At 61.2% G+C, this 14,621-nt stretch overlaps 4 protein-coding genes across 4 annotated transcripts; all 4 read left to right on the forward strand.

Annotated features, from left to right (window-relative positions):
- Positions 1 to 196: 196 nt before the first annotated feature.
- A1Q1_04013 (uncharacterized protein) lies at positions 197 to 2,016 on the forward strand (the record flags this gene model as incomplete). Its single annotated transcript, XM_014322390.1, has 4 exons — positions 197 to 598; positions 661 to 1,445; positions 1,492 to 1,673; positions 1,721 to 2,016. The coding sequence occupies 4 exons, from the start codon at positions 197 to 199 to the stop codon at positions 2,014 to 2,016; spliced, it is 1,665 nt and encodes a 554-aa protein (XP_014177865.1).
- Positions 2,017 to 2,199: 183 nt separating this feature from the next.
- On the forward strand, positions 2,200 to 4,050 carry A1Q1_04014 (uncharacterized protein; the record flags this gene model as incomplete). The annotated part of the gene is made up of 1 exon (XM_014322391.1): positions 2,200 to 4,050. One exon carries the CDS (start codon positions 2,200 to 2,202, stop codon positions 4,048 to 4,050), a length of 1,851 nt encoding a protein of 616 aa, XP_014177866.1.
- A 260-nt stretch (positions 4,051 to 4,310) lies between these two features.
- Positions 4,311 to 6,444, forward strand: A1Q1_04015 (uncharacterized protein; the record flags this gene model as incomplete). Its single annotated transcript, XM_014322392.1, has 2 exons — positions 4,311 to 4,418; positions 4,468 to 6,444. The coding sequence occupies 2 exons, from the start codon at positions 4,311 to 4,313 to the stop codon at positions 6,442 to 6,444; spliced, it is 2,085 nt and encodes a 694-aa protein (XP_014177867.1).
- Positions 6,445 to 11,371: 4,927 nt separating this feature from the next.
- On the forward strand, positions 11,372 to 14,390 carry A1Q1_04016 (uncharacterized protein; the record flags this gene model as incomplete). The annotated part of the gene is made up of 5 exons (XM_014322393.1): positions 11,372 to 11,418; positions 11,463 to 12,662; positions 12,781 to 12,957; positions 13,620 to 14,222; positions 14,273 to 14,390. 5 exons carry the CDS (start codon positions 11,372 to 11,374, stop codon positions 14,388 to 14,390), a joined length of 2,145 nt encoding a protein of 714 aa, XP_014177868.1.
- Positions 14,391 to 14,621: the final 231 nt, after the last annotated feature.

The raw sequence follows: 14,621 nt of genomic DNA on the forward strand, positions 1-14,621 counted from the left end.
ATATTTTGTTTCCTCGCCGTTTCGTGGCTTTAATCCCACCTTTGCCACGTGGGAGGGAGGAGGACCAATGACGCGGGGCCCAAATCGACAATGATGCATGAGAGTCTCTTCCGGGTCTGGCCAGCGCCGAGCCATCGACTACAGCATCAAGTGACCCATCACCAAGCCACGGTCTTCTGCCATCGCCCATCCCGCAATGGCTACCTTGTTGCGCATCGGAGCAAGGGCTGCCCCGCTCGCCGCGGGCGCCGTGCTCGGCTATGCCGCGTACACCCTGCACAACAGCAAGCAGCAGCTCCTCAACCCTATCCGTCTCGACGACTCGCCCTTCCCGACCCCGACGACTCTTCTCCCGGAAGCGATCCACATCTCGCCCAGCGGAGTTCCCAGTACGATCACGCCGCTTGGCTGGGGAACGAACGAGTACCTCACCCTCCTCCCCACCAGCGACAAGAAGACGCTCAAGAACCCCACGCCCCTGCCTCAGCTTGGCGCAACGGCATTGCGTCATCTGGTCATTCAGGAGAAGTACGGCGCGGCCATTGATGCTCGAGGTGACCTCTGGATGTGGGGAACGGACTATGACCCGTCAGGCGACGTCGGCAAGAGTCTCAGCGGAAGGGTAGGCGTAAGAGTACTGCAACTGTGCTAACCTACCAGGATCTGGCCGAAGTGGCGGCCGCTCCGGGCAAGTTGTTCGCCCTCTCGAAGCGCGGACGGTTGTACGCCGTCTCCGCCGACCGCTCGTTCCAGGAGGGCAACGTCCCGTCCCGCGCGTACTGGAAGCGGCTTGCGTCGCGCGACCCGGGCGTCGACTATGTCGAGCTGCAGCCCAACGTCCGCCTCGGCTGGGGCGAGAAGTGGACGAGCATCTCTGTCGGCTCCAACCACCTGCTCGCGCTCACGAACAAGGGACGTACATTCTCGCTTCCGCTGAACCCGGCCGCGAACTCGCACCGCCAGCTCGGCACCCGCCAAACCTTCCCCGTCCCCGCTACCATGGCCGAGGCCGTCCGTGACGGCCCCACGCTCCCGCCCGCCTCCGACCCGCGCTTCGAGACCAAGCTCACTGAGATCCCCGCCCTCAGCGGTATCCGCATCGCGCAGATTGCCGCTTCTGACCGCTCGTCTTTCGTCCGCACCGCCGACGGCAAAGTGCTCGGCTTTGGCGCCAATGATTATGGCCAGATCGGCCTCGGAAACCGCACCACTGTCGCTACGATCCCCACCCCCGTTGAGATCGCAATCGGCAAGGCGTACCCGGCTGGCACTCGCATCTCGTGCTCGAACGTCTCGGCGGGCGGTGCGACGACATTCTTCACGATCGAGCGCGAGGACGGCAACAAGAAGCTCGTCGACGTCCTCTCGTGCGGTAACGGCCAGAACGGAACGCTCGGAACCGGCATGTGGTCCTCGGCTTGCTACGAGCCCGCCAAAATCAAGACGTGAGTTGGCTGTACGCGCGTTCTACATAACTGACGACAGTCTGAGCGGCCTCCAGGAGTACTCGGAGGCAACGCAGGAACTCGTCCCGCTCCAGATTACGTCCATCTCCGTCTCGCCCTCGATGAACACGCACGCCTTTGCCGTCCTCGACACGCTCCAGTCTGCCGACCCCAAGGGTAAGAAGCAAAACATGTTTGGCAAGGACGTCCTCGTCTGGGGAGGTAACAGTAAGTCTTTCTGGCGGCTAGCTGGCGTTCCCGTAGCTGACCCTCAGTCGACTACCAGCTCGGCACCGGTAAGCGATCCTCGATCGCGACGCCGACGCATCTCCCGAGTCTGATCCCTCACGCTATGGACACGCTCGTCGCCAGTCGAACAGAGCAGATTGACACGAAGGACTCGCCCGGCGGTCTCAAGCAGAAGCCGATCCACTTCACCCGTCTCCAGCTCCACCAGACCAAGGCGGATGCGTATGACCTCAACGGAAAGCTCATCAAGAGAGGCGTCCGCGCGGAGGAGACCATTGTCCCTGGCTACAACTGCTCGGTCTTGTACAACAGAATCATTTGATGCATTTGACGTGTTTCTTGGCGAAGGGCGGAGGGCGCGAGGACGCTGCACGCCCGGCGGTCCAATGACGACAGGTGGCGAACCTCCACCGCGGAAACTAACAAGCGTAAATAACTCAGCCTTAGGTTGGTCTTGCACACTTCGTCATTCTCTCTTTCCCCACAAGAGACCGACCTCGCTACCATGTCGGTCAAAAGGCAGTGGCCGCTCGAGCTCATCACGCTCGTGGCCTCGGACACGAGTCCCAGTGCGCAGGCTGCACTGTGCCGAACGTCCAAGGCGGTCAACGACGCCGTTACGCCCCTCCTTTACCGCAACATCGTCATCACCCGCGCGAACGCCGACAGGCTCTTTCTCGGTCTTCCCCGCAAGGCAAACGCCAAAAACTTCCGCATTACTAAGGCCGAGTTCGACAAGGAGATTGAAGAAATGAGGGAGAAGTTTGCGGATATCTGGGCCCAGGGTGATGATCTCTACCTGGATGGCAGAGGATGGCAATCGTTCGACTATGAGGAGTCGGACCCCGAGACAGACGACGAGCTCATCCCGGACCTGGACACGATCAAGAAGGAAACCGATGCTGTCACTTGGGAACGCAGGAAGGAGCTGTTCAAACACGTCCGAAGGGTTACTTTCGCCCATGTGCCGAGCGAGTCATTCCTCACTGACCTGATGGACCACTTGGGCTTGCCAGAGTGCTTCGACTCCGACGACGAGTTTAACGACGGGGAGGACGAGGAACCGCCAACTCCGCTTTTCCCGTCGCTCACGCATCTGTCTTTCTCCTCGCGCGTGATCCGGTACGTCACCGACTGGGCATCGGTGAACTTCTACCAGTCCGAGACGGTGCATATGATTCCACGTCTAGTTCGCTCGTCGAGATTCGGCCGACCTACGCACGCCTGTATCACGATGCCGAATGGCCGCGACCTTCCCGAGTTCTTCCGGCGTATGATCAAGCGAAACGTCAACAACATCGACGAACAGATCATCAACGATTTTGGCAACGAGCTTATGGAATCCTGGAGTGTCGTGACAAGCGACCCCTCGTCAGCTTTGACCTGCTATCTGCCCCCCAGCATCAAGACCTTCTCTGTTCATGACCTTCGCGATGTCGGTGTCGCCTATGAGTTGCACGCAAGACAGGGTACGACAGACGCTGGTTACGGCGTTCCGATACCGTTCCGCTCAGATTCACCCGTGACGCATAAGGTGTTTTACAACCGCGGTCCGCGCACCAAGACGGATGAGCTCGCACCCGCCATCTCGTGGGCTGTGAACAGAACTAGCTCTAAGTGCAGCTGGGAGTTCATCGGCAAGTTCCCTCTGAAAACGATCGACGAAGTTCGAAAGAAAATCAAGAGTGACGCATACAACGCCAAGCTCACGGCCATCGACGACGGCTACTTCCCGTTCATACCCGAGGATGAGAACCCCGAGGCTGCCGCTGCCGTCGCTAGAGCTAAGCGTGCGCTCGAGGATGCCGGGTTGGCCCTCAGGCAGAGGGAAGTCGCTGCCGCTCAGCAGTATGAGGATACACTCAAGGCGAAGGTGCCCGAACTACCAGCCCGGCAGGCAGAGCTGCAAGCTGCGGCAGCCGAAGCTCGCAGGAAATGGGAGGAAGCGCGCAGTGGGGGAACGCGACAGGAGATGAACGCTCTGCAACAGCAGATGCAACTCGCCGAGAACGCGGCCAAAGGCGTTGGCAAGGCAGGAGCGGAGATTCGCGGCCTCTGGGCCAGGGCTGGGATAAAGGTTCCTCGCGAGCAGTACATCAAGCAGAAGACTACCAATCACAAAGCTACCCGTGACAGAGCCCAGTCACAGCTGTCCACAGAGCAGCTCCGCGCTAGGGAGAGCAGAAAGGAGAATGCTAGGAAGAGGTTTGCTGCCTTGCCGGCCCCCGATCCTACCACGCGCGTCACGTTCCGAGAGTTCGACGAGGCTGAGCCCTGCGCCGTGTGCGGCGGCGGTAATGTCGTCGATCGCGACCTGAACGAGCTCCTCGAGCGTGCATGGAGCTACCGAGTCTAGCGGGAGCATGCAACGACCCGATACAGTGCATGTAATCACCTTTTTTGTCAATAGTCGGCCTCGGTCCCCATTTCCAGTGAGCTCCCTACTACTGACGGCGTCACGGGGTATCCGTGACGTACATGCGTGCCTAGGTGTCAACAACTTATTTGCGGAACTAACTGACCTCCACCGGCCATGTCCACCCCCGACTATAAATACTGACCTCCGGGCGATCTAACGTTCCCCTCCGCTCCATCCCTCACCGCAGCCCCGCAGTGATGAGGAGCGACCGGCCGTTCCCCTTCGAGCTCGTGACCCTCGTCGCGTCATTCGCCTCGCCCGGCACCGTCGCCAATCTGACCCGGCTGTCGAGGGATATCAACCGCGTCTCAGCTGTATCGGCGCCTCGTGATAACGCGCGCCAATGTCGACAAGCTGTTCCTCGGGCTCCCGCGCCGCGCCGAGCTCCACGCCGGCCGAAAGCCCGGATCGAGGCAAGCATTCAAGGAGGAGGCGCGGGCGCTGAGGGACAAGTTTCCAGACATCTTTGATGAGTATGAGGCAGAGGAGCGAGCGATGGGCGCCGGTGGCGAGAATGCGACGGCGAACGGTGCTTCACCCGCCGTCGCCACCCAGCCGCTTGCCGGGAACGCCGCACCACCCGCAGCCGCCGCCGAGGACGATGACGACTCCGACGAGGATTCGGACGCCTCCTTTGTCGCCTCGGACTCGGACTCTGAGGAGGAATTCTTCGAAGACACGGACGACGACATCATGTACGCCGGCGGCGTCGAAGCCTCCCTCGACGCCGAGACGGATGACGAGCTCGCGCCTCCGTTCGCCGAGATCCAGGCCGCCTCCGCCTCGTGCACGTGGGAGCGGCGCCTCGAGCTCTTCAGGCACACCGAGTCTATCACCTTCGTGCAAATCCCGGGGTGGGAGTTCGCCTCGGATCTGGTCTACGCTGTCGAGACGATGGACCCAAACCTGTGTCCCCCCGGCGGGGCCCGAACATACAGGCAGCGCCTGAACCAGGCGGCCGAGCGCTCCCGCCGCGCAGCGTGGGAGTACTGGGACGCCTATGACGGGCCGGTCATCTTCTCCAGCGTTCAGAAGGTTGCCTTCTCCAGTCGCGTCCTGCAGCAGAGGCAGCTGTACCGCCTCCGAGCGGCGTTCGAGTCGCCCGCCTTCATGCAGCCGAGACATGCGTGCCTCACCATCCCCAGTCGGTTCGACGTGGCGGCGCACTTCCGCCGGAGCATCGCCAGGCGCGTAGCACAGGTCACGCGAGAACAAGTGTTGCGTGTGCCAGTGAGCTGGCGCGCGGCCCGAGACGACCCCACCGCGCGGATCCGCCGCATGCTGCCTCCGACACTGGAAAGCTTCACGGTCCACAACCTAAGTCACGGGGGTTATACCCCGACCCCGCCCGTCTGGTCGCAACGCAGGTGGGGAGAGCGCAAGCCCTGCATCCCCATGTGCGGAGGCCTGGGCACGCGGAACAGAATGTTCTACACTCCGACGGTCGAGGAACCTGACCTCGCCGACGCGATCGTGGCAACGCGCATGGGCATACCCCAGGACGAAGCCTTCCCCGAGACAGCGCCGAACCCGCAATCGTGGGAGTTCATTGGCTCCGTGCCACACTCCACCGTGGAGCGGGTTCACGCTCTCCTGGCCCGACCCGAGAATGCGCCAGAGTACGGCGACCTGACGCCGGGCGAATTCGACCCTGGCGATCTGGAGCGCGCGCACGCCGATCTGAATGCAGCAGAAGTAGCCGAAGACGCTGCGACGCGGTATGCCCGCGCCGCCCTCCTAGCGGCAAGGGACGACTACCTCCGCGCCGTGACCGAGTTGGAGCCGGCGATTGGCGCCGCGCTAGCGGGACTGGAGAGTGAGGCGGACCACTGGCGCGAGAAGCGGGAGAAGGCGCTGCGCGACGTGCGCGCGTATAAGGGAAAGAGTGCCGAGCGGCAGAAACAGCTCCTGCAGCGGCATCACGAGGTCGACGCGTATGCGGAGGATGCGCAGCGTGATGCCGAGAGGCTCGACAGCGTCGCTATTGCGGGTATGGCGAGGGGGTTCCGGGCTCAGCACCCCGAGTTGGCTTCTCTGGACACATTTCTCGAGCAGCACGCGCAACTGCTCGCAGCGAGGGAGGCGGAGCGGACGGCGACGGTGAGGAGGGAGGTGTGCCTGGACCGAGTGCAGAGGGCCCAGGCGGCCAGTGCTCGGTATCGGAGAGCCAGGAGGCTCCAGGAGCTCGAGGAGAAGTATGGGAAGAGAGAGGAGGATGTGACCTTTATTAGGGAGGGGAGGGCGGCGCCGTGCGAGGTTTGCGGCGAGAAGAACAAGGTCGATGGCGATCTGCATGAGATCATTGCCAAGGCTCACAATGTTGTATTATAGTTGCCCGATATGCTAGTATCAATGATGCAAGGGTTTGCTCTCGCTTGCTGCTCTCCATTCTCACTGGTTGCTCAAGGGCCTCGTCACGAGGCAACTGTCCGTCAACGCCGTTGGACGGCGTTGCTCGTCGACGTGCCTGCGCATTGCCGACGCCGACTGCCCTCTTGCTCGTGTGCTCGCATTCAACCAGGAACATCGGGAAGAGGAGTACGATCCTGGTACGTCGTCTGCGGAACTCACGCGTACTCCAAGAGATGGGAGGCTATCAAATTCAGCAAGTCAGTCGTGGAGACGAGAGTCTCTGCGAACGCCAAGTATTGTTAAGTGATGCGAGCACGTTACAAGGCTCATGCATACGGCTAAGACAGACCCGTGTCCGTCGTAAGAGTACGACTCGGGCCTCCAACGCCATCCTCAGGCCCGAGCCGACGGCGGTGGTGGCTGCCAGTGCCTGCGGAGCCACTTCGCTCCCGTCTCCGTTCTCCTTTTCTTCCAGCCTCTTCCTCTCCCCTTATCACCCCGCATGCATGGTTGCGATAAGCAGCGGCCTCTCTGTCATTCCTGGCCTTCCGTGCTGCGACAGGCGAAAAGAGCAAAAGAAGACGGCGTAGGTATGTGATGTAATTCCCCGCATACGCCGAAACCCATACCCAGCCAAAAGGCACAGGTACGCGGCGCCGCGGCCGTCCAGCCAGCCAGGCAAGCCAGGCCAGCCAAAATGCTGCAATTCCTCCATCCACGGCGGTCCGACACCGGAGTCCAGACGCTTCGATACGCTGGCCCCGGTGTATGCCCCGCAGCTCTCCAGTATCTGTGCACGCCGAGCAAAGCCCGGAAACCCCGGGGCCCTCGCAGCTGATAGCGGCACCGGCGCATCGATACGTGCACGGAGAGGGCGTCGATGCCAGTGCCGCTATCGATATCTTATCGTCGAGCTTTTTGGTCGCCCACATGCCGCGATGATCCTGCTGTCATTATTTCCGGTTACCTAAACCGTTCTGGAATCGCTGCGCATGGATCGACAGTTTTGGCATGCCGCACCTGCCCATCAGCGGAATGCCTGCATGTACGATGCATGGCATAACTGAGTGCAAGGAGGCAAAGAGAAGAAAGATGAACCTGTTTGACGAGATAATCAAAGGCGAGCAGCCGCACAGCATGCGTTTCGCTGGCTGTTTGTTGCGCCAACGGATCCGTCTTCATCAATGTCTGTGTCAGCATCGTCTCCTCAGCCAACGCCGGTGCGGCCATATGCATTGTCGACGTCCGGTCCGAGCGAAGCGAGCCACAAACGTTCGAGCACATGCTTAGATGTTCCCCAACTGTTTGCTCTGCCGACACTGCGCCCCAAACCGTCCCCAAATGGCACCCAGTCGCCTCAGTCGCCATTAGTCGCAACGCAACGTTGTCAAGCTCTCGATCACAACCCAGCCGAAAGGAGATGAGGGTAATGAAGCATGGACGAAGGGGGTGAGGAATGCAACTTGCACGCGGGTACCTGCTGCGTGCCAATGTCCTCCTGTCCGACGGCTCCGATGCGCTGCCCCGATGCTGTGTCCGAGGGCACAGCGCCCGAGAGGTTTGAACCCGAGAGTCAATGCCCGAGAGAGACCCACCCGAGAGCTACGAGGTGCGACGGGTCGGCCGACCACGAGCCGCGCATTCACATTCATTACGACTGGGCGAAACCCTGTGTGTGTGCCTCGTGAATCGCTTCCAGAGGTGCTCCCTGCTCCGACCCGTCGCTCTTTCTGGCTCGAGCTGACTAAAGCTCCCCCACTCTCCTCCTCCTCTGACCGACGCTATACGACGGACATGCATTCGAAACGTGTGCCGTGCCACGTCTCACCTCTTGCGTCAACACCAATATGGCGTCTCCCGCTATGCCTTCCCTCATCCCTCGGCCAGAACAAGCACACGCGGCGCAGCGGGAGCTAGATATCCGGACCGTAGACCGACAGACCCCGTAGCGTGTGCCGTGCCTCCTGAGGTCCTGGATTTGCATTTGTTCATTACCGCAAAGCATTTGGCATGACGAAGGCTTGCCGAGGTCCACTTGTCTGGTGGAGGGGATAGAGTTGGGTAATCTGATTTAGCGGCGGGGTTTGCTCCGCCGGCCCTGGTTTGCTCAATCGCTGATGCCCCACACCGACCTCGAGCACCCCGCTGCCCCGCGTGATCACGCGCTCGAATGTCACGGTCATCTCGCAATAGCCGCGCTTCCCCAAGCAGCTGAGAAGGTACGCGGTGAATGTAGATCTGCGACAAGTAGTGGGAGATGGCCTGCGGACTGATGAGAAACGGTGGGGCACAGTCGCTCCGGACACGATCGTTGCCGAAAGACATTCAGAACGGAGAGTCAGCCACGCTGGGTGAGACTCCCGTCTGACAACGGATTCAAACCGCGCGTTAGAACGTCGCGCAATGGCGTATAACGTCCAGGGGCTTGCTCGCTGCCTCGCTCGCAGAGCTCTGTGTCATTCTCTTGGCACGACATATGACTGAAGGGTCGCAACAGGGTTTACTGCCGTGCCAATCACAATGGGGCCTGAGTGCGGGGTAGTACCCCTGACACTTTCGAGCAGGTCTTGCGTTGCTACTCGCGGCTCTCGGCCTCCCGCTCCACGAAGCTCTGCAGCACCCCCACAGGCCCCCAGCGTCGCCAGTGCTGAGCCGAATAAGCCGGGATATCGGTCGAGCTCGCGACTATTCGACGCCTTCGGTTGGCTTGCTCTGTGGGTTTTGACTCGCTCCTCGGCGCATTACTTTGACTTTCATTGCACCTTGTCTCGCTCTCTGCGCCAGACTCCTGCATGCTGGTTTCCGTGACCGAACCACGTGAAGCGCCCTGTCAGCAACGCACGGTCCTTGGCTGTTGTGCGTGGTAGAAATAGAAAAAGTCTGTGCTGTGGATGGTGTGAGGTGGGTGACAGGTCGGCAAATGCGGAGCGAGTTTTCCTGGCCCGAGACGCATCGGACCGAGCGATCGGAAGCCCAACAGACTCCCACAACCATGAGGCTGGCTGGGATCTGCACCTCTGCTACTGCGCATGCCCCGTGAAACGCTCTCTCGCTCTGAGGAGTGGGGGCACCGAAGGGCTGCGAGGGCACAGTTGCCGTAAGTGTCTAAGCCTGTTACTCAACACAACTGTCCGCTACCAGTATTACTTCTCGTGGAACCACTGGTCTCTCATCCAAGCTCTGCTCGCCCGTCGGGCGTCGGGACAGAGCTTTTCGAAAACCACCTGATCACGCTGTCCACCGGATCCTGCTACCCTTCTCTACTCGCTTTCGACAGCCGTGTGGCCCTGACGAAAGAGCAGGAGAAATGCCCGACAGACCTGTATTGGTTGCAGAAGGCCCGGCCAGCGACGAGGCGTCAAGGCTGACACTGGTGCAATCAGCTGGAGATCCGGCTGATCCCGTCAGCCAGGTGCTTGCAAGGCACGAGCCCCGCACGCCAGCGGTCTGCACAAGGTTTTGGAGAGTGGGGTGGGTGCAAGGGAGATCGGAGGGCGAAGTGTTTTGGTTTTGGTTTTTTCAGACTTTTTTTACAGAAATGCTTCAGCGTAACAGACGCAGACGATCGGTCTGCTCGATGGCGATGACGTGAGGCGCCCGCCGCCCCGCCTGGCACACAACCAGGTTGGCGGGTCGGCTTTCGCAGGCCTGAGTGCCCGAGTGGAGGTAGGGGCGGAGCAAGGGCCGGAGCGGCGCAGGGGAGAGCAGGCCTTCAGGAAAGCTAGAGCTGCAGGCACAGGACAGGTTGATGGAAGCCGGGCACAACGAGGGCAGCACACGCAAGGAACCTGACGTTGCATTGATTGGCCGCGGTTCGTCCGCCGAGATGCTTTTCAACGACAGAATCGAGGGACGAACGAGGGACAGTGAGGGGACGTGAGGGGCCACATCACCTGGAAGGGCGTCGCGAGATCCCACCGAGCACCAAAGCGGCAAGGGCAGCGGCAGCACAGCACGGCACGACAGGAGAGGAGACAGCGATGAGCAGCGACAGGAACAGCCATGAGCGAGTCAGCCAGCACCCGACAGCGAAGCCAAGGAGCCGCCGGGCAATCACTCAGCGTACATCCACCTACTGCCGCTGAAGCCCTGGACCTGACCGGCCAGCAGCAGTCAGCACCTGGCAGCTGATATGATCCGCTCGTGCCGCTCAGCTGCGACTCAGCCGCAACCCACGACCGCCTTGCCGCCTGGTCTTCACCATATCTGTTATTAGTCGTACTTTGTTCTCGCCCCCCGCGCCCCTCGCCTCTGCACATCACATCACTGCATACTTCTTTGCACGAACTTGACGACGACGCACTCACAGCGACGACGACACGACCAGTGATAACCGGTTATCGCGCCGACACCACCATCTCAACTTTCCTCATCGCACATTTGACTCGGCGCCCCCCGCACTTCCGTGGTCGTATCTTACCTGCGTATCTCGTACCTCGATCAGCCACGAGTCCGACACCGGCTTCGTCGACCTACACCACCACCACTACCACTTGATACATGACGGCCAACAACATGGAGAACGAGGTTCCGAACCCCCCGCCGAAGAAGAGGGGGGCCGTCCGGACCTCTTGCGCTGGTGAGTAGCTTGACCACTTTAGAGCCTTAGAGCCGGCTGGAACAGCCGTCAGCCGCCGCCATAGCGAGCCGAGGCGAGCCGTGCCGAGCACTTGCCGTATCGGCAGCTCAGTCTCAGAGCATGTGCACATCTGGATCGACGCTAACGACACAGAATGCCGACGACTGAAGCTGAGGTGCAACAGGCAGGGTGAGTTCTCCCGATGCAGAGACAGCAGTGCTAGTGCTGCGCGATCTGCGCTTGGCACATGACTATCTGTCCGATTTCCGAGTCCGAGCCCGTTAGCTAACCGCCGCAGTGCCATGCACGAACTGCGTCCGTGTTGGTATGGGCGACCGGTGCCCGAATGGCACACGTCGGCCAAAGTACGCTCTGTAAGCATCCCTTGATCTAGCAGCGGGCGTAAGCTGACGGGCAGGATCTCATCTCAGCCGACTGAACAGCTGCAGGCCCGAATCCGGCAGCTGGAGGGTGCTCTGCGAAACCATGGCATTGCTCTTCCGCGCGACCCCGACGCTGACGACTCGGGCTCAGACCTCGGCTCGTCCGCGAGTGCGACAAGCGCCACGGCGTCCTCGGCGAGCGGAAGCTCACACTCGCACTCACACTCCTGGCTCGGGGGCGTGCACCACGGGCACGGCCACCTCCTGACGGCGCAGAACCTCTCGGCGCAGAACCACTCCCAGCTTGGCGGAACCACGGGCGGGCTCGACGCGCTCGCCATCTCCGACGTGCCGATGAACATGCCGCTGCACATGGAGTACACGCCCCCGGGCAGCCTCCCTACCTCTCTCGAGCAGGAGATGAACGGCGGCTTCCCTGTCGGCGACGAATGGTTCTCCGTCCTCCAGCACCGTGTCCGTGAATGCGGCGGGCAGCAGCAGGGCGACGGTGAGACGGTGCTCCGCCCCTCCGCTGACGGGCGGTACGGCACGGGACACGGGTTCGGCTACGAGGTACACGAAGAGGAGGGCGGTGTTACGCCCGGCGGAGTCGGCAACAACTTTGCGACGCTCGTGAACCAGCTGCCCTCGCGCGACATGGCGGTGACCCTGCTGGGAATGTACTGGCGCCACTATGCGTGGTCGCACGACGTGGTCCCGCACGACGAGCTCGCGCGCCTCCTCGAGGGCTTCTACAACTCTCCCCCCACGCCAATCTGGACGGACACGACGCACCCGCACCGCCTAGCGCTGCTCTACGCCGTGCTGGGCATGGGCGGTATGTTTGCGCCCAAGATCGACCCGCCAGTGCAGCACGAGCGCTACTTCCGTCTCGCGGGCGAGTGTCTGCGTGTGACGACGAGCCACACGGTCGCCGCCGCGCAGTGCCTGCACATCCTCATCAACTACAGCCTGTACAGCGACCCATCGGAGGGCGCGCGGCAGTGCAGCCCCGTGTTTGGCGAGACGATGCGGATCATGCAGAGCATGGGTCTGCATCGCGGACGATCCCTCGAGGCCCCCAACGTCTTCTGGGAGGTCCTCGTTGAGGACGCCATTCTCGCGCACGTCCAGGGACGCCCCGGTGGTCTTCCCCTCAAGCAGTTCGACGTCCCTATGCCCCAGGACAGCGAGTTCAACAAGTGCAAGTTTGGCTTTGCCAAGTTGGCTAATGAGTGAGTACATTGTGAGAGCGAGTGAGAGCGAGCGAGCAGAGAGCGCTTCGAGGTGAACGGCGAGCACGGGCGTCATGATGGCGAGCTCTCAATGAGCGAGCTGGGGATTGCACCCCAGTCCTATGGGTGCGGGGCAGCGAGCCACTCCCGGCGGCAGTGACGATGCTGCGCAGCTGCGTATCCAGCTGCGTAGGTCAACTCCCACGCCTCATTCATACCGGGTGATACCGCATCTTCGTTCCCCATTCCCCCACTTCGACCCAAGATCCGGCGGCTCCTCGCATGAATGTCGGATGTACGTTCCATTTGAGAGTGCATGGAAGTGCCCGTGTTTCCTGCAGTGACCTAAGCTCTGAGGCTTGGCACGGCTAGAAGAAGCATAGGGACGAACGGCTCGCTTGCAAACACAACTGCCGCCGGTCGCATGGTCGCAGCGGCAGTAAGCAGCCCCCTGCCGCCGGTCCGGAGGGGCGTTAAGGCGGGTGTGGTTGCGGGTTTGGCTCCGCGACCGGACATGTGTCGAATCAGAGTGGGGGAAACATGGCTCTCCAGGCCGAGAGTTTTGGCGCCGCGCTGCTTTACCGCCGGACTTAACAAGTTCGGGCTTGTTGTCGGGGATCACAATGTGTCGGGAACATGTCGCGAGTCCCGACCGAAACGCCCGAATACCTCGCAAGCGAGCTCAGGTTTTGTCGTCGCAACTCAACTTGAGTTGTGGCAGAACTCGATCTAGGAATCGATCGAGTTCCTGATTCCTTGTGTGACGTTCGAGTCTGGGTTGGATGACTCGGGGCTCGGTGTCGTCGATCGTCGAGGCCGATGTCACGGACCGATGAGTCGGGCCTCGTGGCCTCGTGGCCTCGTGGCGCTCGGTGTTCTCGTTCAGGCCCCATTGCTGCCCGCTCACTATGCTCGCTGCTCCAACCCCCCATGACAAGCGCAAAGCTAACGGCGCAGGGCTCTCCAAATCACAATGTCCGGCGCCAAGGTGCCGCACGACGAAGTATGGCCGATCTACGAGCGTCTCATCGACTTCGAGGCCGTGATGCCGTTCAACTTCAAGTGTCGCGCAAGCGTGGTCGCGGGCGGAAACCCCGAGAACACGGCTCCGGCCGTGGACCCGGAGAACGCTCCGTTGACATTACAGCAGCACGCGCTGGCGAGCGCGATGAGCGCGGTCATCCTCTCGATCCTTAGGCCATACACAGACCAGGCGACTGCGTTCTCGGCCCTGTTGCGCAGGTGCAACATGATGATTGCGACGTCGCTGAGTCTGTTCTCCGTCATGCCCGAAGTGGCAAAGACACACTGGTTCATGCGGTACTATGCCACCATTGCTGCGGTCACACTCACGTCCGTGGCTATCACCGCACCCAAGTCCCCCCTCGCGCGCGCGACCATGATCCAGGTCCAGGCTGTTTGTGACCTGCTCCAGAACCTGGGCGATCCGGCCTTTGTCCTCCTCGACCACCTCAGGCAATTGGCGATTGCAAACGTGTATGGCGCACCTCAGGCCAGGCTCGTGCTCGAGGTCGGCGAAAAGTCGCGCGGCAGGAAGGGGTCGGGCCATGGACGTCTGTGTTTGGCATTCCGTCACGGACCAAGAGCAGTCCAGGGGACGCGGCGTTCGATGCGCTGCGCGCTGCTTGGCCGGCTGACTGTGGGCATGATCGGACGGGTATCGACTGGCCGACTATTGCCAAGAGCCTCGCTATTGATCTGGTCTGAGCTGAAGGGCGGAGGAGGGCGAGAAGGGTTGAGGATGTAGCTAAAAGTACACACGTACACACACCGTACTCACACCATACAAGATACGGGACGACCTGCACGGACGATGTAATGAAACCAGAGATGTATGAAGTATTGCACGATACCCATCAGTCTGAGTGTGGCTCACCAGATGCGGCAACTAACTCGAGCATAAGACGGATTCGTTCGCAATTCACAAACGCTACCTGA

The sequence above is a fragment of the Trichosporon asahii genome (genome assembly GCF_000293215.1).
Source record: "Trichosporon asahii var. asahii CBS 2479 unplaced genomic scaffold scaffold00070, whole genome shotgun sequence".
NCBI lineage: Eukaryota > Fungi > Basidiomycota > Tremellomycetes > Trichosporonales > Trichosporonaceae > Trichosporon > Trichosporon asahii.